The sequence below is a fragment of the Alexandromys fortis genome, unplaced genomic scaffold, assembly GCF_014885135.2.
Source record: "Alexandromys fortis isolate MF-2015 unplaced genomic scaffold, M_Fortis_MF-2015_v1.1 scaffold_91, whole genome shotgun sequence".
Lineage (NCBI taxonomy): Eukaryota > Metazoa > Chordata > Mammalia > Rodentia > Cricetidae > Alexandromys > Alexandromys fortis.
This window is the reverse complement of record NW_026067968.1, coordinates 103696-109418: the sequence shown is the minus strand read 5'-3', so window position 1 is coordinate 109418 and position 5723 is coordinate 103696. Positions and strand designations below refer to the sequence as shown.

At 50.2% G+C, this 5723-nt stretch overlaps 1 protein-coding gene across 1 annotated transcript in view; it reads left to right on the top strand.

Moving 5' to 3' along the window:
- Tcl1a (TCL1 family AKT coactivator A) overlaps positions 1-4269 on the top strand; it is a 5620-nt gene extending 1351 nt beyond the window's left edge. Inside the window, exons 2-4 of the mRNA XM_050154809.1 lie at positions 2617-2787; positions 3188-3244; positions 3547-4269. Of these exons, the coding sequence (XP_050010766.1) occupies positions 2617-2787; positions 3188-3244; positions 3547-3552 (234 nt within the window). The 3' untranslated portion in view covers positions 3553-4269. The remainder of the gene's footprint in view (positions 1-2616; positions 2788-3187; positions 3245-3546) is intronic.
- The last annotated feature ends 1454 nt before the right edge of the window (positions 4270-5723 follow it).

Genomic DNA, 5723 nt, shown 5'->3' with positions numbered 1-5723 from the left:
TATATATTATGTATTATATATATATACACTCCCTTATAGTAATAAGGAAATAGAATAAAGCCATCTGTAACCGTGGTTAGACTATTGACTAATGAATTCTGGACGCTAGCGTGCTTACACACCTGGCGTTGTGAGCCGAGTTACCAGTTGTAATTAATCCCACTGGCAGGACATTTCACAAAACTATTTTCACCTGGAAAAAACTCTTTAAGCCTAGGTGAGTGCTTTAGTGTGTATACACCAAGCACAGGTTGGCACTGCGGATCTGCAGCTAATGTGGCAGAGTCCCTGTGACTGGGAAGATGGTTCGATGCCAGTTACATAATGAGGGGGGGAGGAGTCAAGTGGGAGAAAGAAAATGAAGAGGGGAAGAGGGAGGCAGTGAGTTGTTCTCTAGTGTGGTGTGACCTCAGTTGGTATGTTGCGTGTCATGTTTTTGAGTCATTTTGTTTGGAGTTTCAAATTACTTTTTTCCCCTTCCCTCCCCACCCTTCTGCACCCCCTAAGTAATGAGAACCCCGAGGAGCAAACCCAGGGCCCAATGTGTATTAGCCGAGTTAACTGTCTGCAGTTATAAGCCCAGCCATGTGTGCAATGCTTTCTATTTTTTCTACTTGAAACTGGTCTTAGTTACTGAGGTTGACCTAGAGTTCCCTTTGTAGCTCAGGTAGGCCTTGAACTTATAATCCTTCTGCCTCAGCTTCCCGAGTAGTGCATTGCAGACCTGTATAACTTGGCCCCACTAGATCTTACCTGGTGTATCTAATAGAATTAGATTGTTCAGGGTTTGGGGAGTTTTGTTTGTGTGTTTACAGGGTTTGGAGAGTTTTGTTTGTGTGTTTAGGTAGTGAGGTTTGTTTGTTTGTTTGTTTTGTTTTGTTTTTTGCTTTTGGTTTTTCATCCCAAACTGGTGGATAAAACTCATTTCCAGGAGCTGGAGAGATGGCTGAGAAGGTAAAGGTGTTGCCACGCAACCTGATGACCTGAGTGTGATTCCCAGGACCCACACGATAGAAGAGAACTAACTGACTTCCTGCAAGTTGTGGCACATTTGTGCTTGGGTGGGACATTACCTTTAACCCCAGCACTTGGGAGGCAGAGACAGGTAGATCTCTGTAAAATAGATGGCAGCCTGGTCAAAGTGATAGGGTGAGACCCTACTTCAAAAGCACAAAGTTTAACTCAGTTCAGTTCATAAAACTCGATGTTTGGTCTCCACTCTAACGTGGGTTTGTGTGACATTTGTTCTTTATAGATGTACATTAGAGCAAAGGACTGCCTCAAAGAGATTTACCTCTTTGTAGATTTGGGGAGGTTTGCTGTAGACAGTAAGAACCCCCCCCCACACACACACACACAAGGCATTGTGGCTAGAGGGAAGAGAACAGTGGGAAAGGAGGGAGGCAGAGACACTCTTGTGTATGCTTTGTGGATTTCTCTGGGTCCTGGACTCACTCTGGGAGGAAGAGGGCATCAGGAGTCCAGCAGGCAGGCATGACTTTCAGATCCCCATCCTGGCATCTGAAGACAGTAAGTGAAGAAGTAGTTGCCATAGCCCAGGAGAGCCATGCCAGCGATGGAGAGATGCTATCTGTCATCGGTTTCACAATGTTAGAAATGGATTTGTCCAAGGCGTGGGGGGGAGGGGTCTCAAGAAAATGACCACACAATCCCAAGTATTTTGGCCACACAGCCAGTCACGTCAGAAGTGTGCTGTGTCCCGCCCTGATTGGTCAAGAGCTCAGCCTCACATTCTTTCACAGATGAATAACTTAGAGCTGCGGAGTCGATAAGCAAAGTATATCTGTGGAAACAGGATGCAACCTTGGGCACGGACTTTGATCTGAGAAAAATACTGACTGGAAGGAGATGCTTTGCCAGACGATATGCCAGCCTCTTTGGAGATGGAGCGCCAGCTCATTCAGCCCTCTGATAGAAAAGACAGTGCATTCCTTTTATAGTTCCCGCAGCGGGTCCATGGATAGAAACCTCGTTTAAAAGTGGGCATGGGACAAAATCAAAGTCAAATCCCCAACAGGGCTGGGGTAAAGTGCTTACCTCGTAAGCATAAGGTCTTGAGTTCAACCTCCACAGTTCACAGCTGAGAAACCCAGTGTGGTGGACATTGCTAGTAATCCCAGCACTGGGGAAGCAGATACACTTAGCGATCTGGAACACATTCACTAACCAGCCAACCTAGCGTGTGTGTGTGTGTGTGTGTGTGTGTGTGCGCGCGCGCGCGCGCACGCGCGCGCGTGCGGCTTCAAGCCAACAAGAGACTTTCTTAAATAAGAAAGAAAAACTGGATGATGTCTTAACGCCTTGAGGTTATCCTCTCTGCTCCACATGCATGACCCTCCCCCACACACCCATGGTGGCTTACCCTAGCAGCAGGAGGGTTGGCAAGGAAAAAAGTGCACCCTGAACCCTAAAGGATGGCTAGACCCCAAGATTGTGTGCAGACCTGTGGTGTTGAAGCCCAGGGGCAGTAGCTGTGCTCAGTGCATCGGGTCAGCCCTGGCTGCCGAGGGATAGGATCAACACTGGGTATTGTGCCTGGGGGACCCTGGCAGTGGTCAGCAGGAGGTGAAGGTGTGTACTGTTCTTCCTCTGCAGACTGATGAAAAATTGCAGGTGCTCCTGCGCCAGCAAGACGTCTCCTTGGGGTCTCCTATGACCCCCGAACAGCTGACGGCATATGAGCTACCTTTACTGTGGCAACTATACCCAGGGAAAAGGTACCGAGGCAGTGACTCCAAGTTCTGGCTGATCCTGTACCACGTCAAGGCAAGCAGGGTTTACCCCAGGGACTAGGTGGGTGATCTCCAGTGGTCCTGCTCTCAGCCTGGGGCTGGCCTGGGCTAGCTATATATCCCTCCATCCTAGCACCAGGAGCTAAGCTAATGGGAGGAGAACTAACTGCCGATTTGTTTTCTGATTTTTGTTTGTTCGTATTTTAAGTAGGTTAGAGAGATAGAAAAGGCCATCTTCTGAAGCCTCAGCCAAACTCCTCATTACAAGGAGCCCTCTGTGGTAGTCACTGACTGAGACCTGTGGAGAGGGTTAGCCCATCCCCCACCCCCACTCAGGTCCCAGTGCTGCCCCAGGCTAAAGAAAGCTGAGCCAGAATGGGAGGGGGATTCTCAGGGCTGAGGCTGATCATTCTTGTCTCCTTCCCCACCCTCAGTTGAGAGGCGTAGAGGACATGTTACTTGAACTGTTGGAGTCTGAAGAATGTGACACGGTGAGCACACACCGAGGCTCCATCAGGAAGGAGCGCCCTTCCCCATGAAAGCTGTGCCAGCCCCTCCCCAGCAACTGTCCTCAGAGTGTGCCCTGGGTGGGACAGGCTTCCCAGAGGTGTTTATGTCTTTTCCTTTACCACCTTAGGAGCTCCAGCCACAGCCATGTTCCCAGGGCCCCATGGGTCATCATTGTTCACCATCAGCTGTCTATCCTAGATGCTCTGTGTGACTTGTACAGGGGCGAGTTTCTCCATCTTTACTCACCCACCCTCCTCACTGTTGCTGTTTTGCTCTGGCCCAGGTATAAGATGTGAGACCCAACCTTGGGAGCCAACTCACCAGCTACCCAGCAGCCCCCCCGCCGGCTCCCGCTCTGTGCCTCTGACCCTGCCTTCTCATCTTTCCCTGGTCCTGCAGTTCCTGTCTCCCTTGCCTGCCCCAGGCCCATGGGAGAGATGTTTGTACTTCTATCCACTTTGCTAGTCACCTTCTTTCTCTTCCACACTGGGCCCCAGGAAGAAAAGCTAGCCAGAAGACACCCCTCCCTATCTCCGGTAGCCTGCTCAGCTGTCTCCGTTGGCCCTCAGCCTCCACGGCCAGCAGCGTCAGGGAAGTGCCTAGTTCTTACCAACTCCTCTAGGTGCCCAGTGGTAGCTGTGGCTCTGAGCTTCTCAGAAAACTCATTTTTTAGCCTTTGTCTTTTGTCCCTCGAGGCAACCAGTGTCTGGATTTTGAACTTGCCTACTCTCTCATTGGTCTCCCAGCTATACATGTACCCTGAGGGACAAGGCCTTGTCACTTAAACCTGGCCAGGCCCCAGATCTGCCATCTTTCAAGGTGCTGTGCTTTTACTCGCTTGACCTGTGAACCTGCCCCCCACCACTACCCAACAAACTTAGGCTTTGTTGCAAAGCAGTAGAAGGCCTGAGAGCTTCATGTCCCTCCTCAGAACCCAGGAGCTTGAAGCCAGGGATGTGCAAACCTGGCTGGGGCCTAAGGCCATCACTAGAGCAGGAGGCCAGACAATGGACCTGGTTCCGATGAGCCCTCAGATTGCCCAGTTGTGGGCTCCCTCCTGCCACAGATGCCCATTTACTGGGTTTCGGATGCTGTATTTAATGTAATCACTTTGTGTTGCTAATTAAATGTTATTTAACACATGCTGAATCTTCGTCTGTCTTTGACCTAGATACTAGTAGATAAGGGAGAAACTGGGGTCACCCCGTGAGAATGTTGAAAGGGAATTCTGGGGACTTCGTGCTATTCTATTTTGGAGATAAGGTTGGACCTTGCAAGTTTTCCAAGCTTCAGTTCTCAAGCCCAGGGCTCTTGGAGTTATGATTTGAGAACCATTAGAGGCAACAACCTGGAAAGATCCTTGCTGGCCAGTCCTGGTCCCCTGACCCCCTTGGTATGGTCCTGCCGTCCCCCAACCTCAGAATGCCTTCTGCTCCAGGTCCCCGCTGTCTCCGGGAAGGCCCCAGGTGTGCTGTTCCGTATGTGGCTCCTGTTCTCCAACCCAGGGGTCCCTCCCTCATGTGAAACTGCCCCCGTTACTGCAGCCCTACAAGTCACTCTCCCGCATCCCCAGCCTGCAGGCACAGCCTCACCTACCTCGTGCCCTGGCCTCTGCTGGTCCTCATGCCTCTGCGTAGAGCCTCAGAGTACAAGAGACACCTTAAAGGAGAAAGGGGACCAGAAAGGGCCTGGTGTCACCCTGCTTCCTGTCTCGGTATGACTATAGTCCACAGGGCTGTCCTGAAGATGCAGTTGGGTAAGGAAAGGGACATGCTCTGAGCATCCAACAAGAGAATTATATGAGAAATCCATCTCCTCTCATTTACCGTCTCTTATCCCTCTCTACACTGGATGGATTAAAAGCACGGCCACCTGTGATCATTAATTTATCAACTTGATGGAATCTAAACTACCTAGCAGACAAGTTGTATTAGGGGTCTCCAAAGGAATGATAGACCTCATAGAATAAACACACACACATATACATACATAAGTATATATAGGCGTCGTTAGAATGACTTACAGGCTGTGGTCCAGGTGTGGTCCAGGAGAGGAACAGTTTGCAGCATCTGGCTGCCATGAACTGCCCTGGGTGCTGTGGCCATAGCAGCCAGCAAAACAAGGGCTACAAACATACAGGCTCTGCTCTGAGAGATACGTTTAGAAATCCAAAACCTGGAAGAAAGTAGAACAGGGTGAGATAAGAGCCAATGATTCTTGTCTGTAGGTGGCTTCACAGACATGCATGTGTGCTATGAATGCACCTGGCTGTATGTGCTCAAATGCATGAGGTCAGAGGTCAACTCCAGTGTCTTCCTCTGTTGCTTTCTACGTTCCTTTTTGGAGACAGGGTCTCTTGCTGAACCTGGGGCTAAACTAGTTGGCCAGCACGCCCCAGGAGAGGGGGCAAGCACAGGGACAACCTGGCAACCCAAGGTGCCCTTAGCTGTAAAAAGCCAA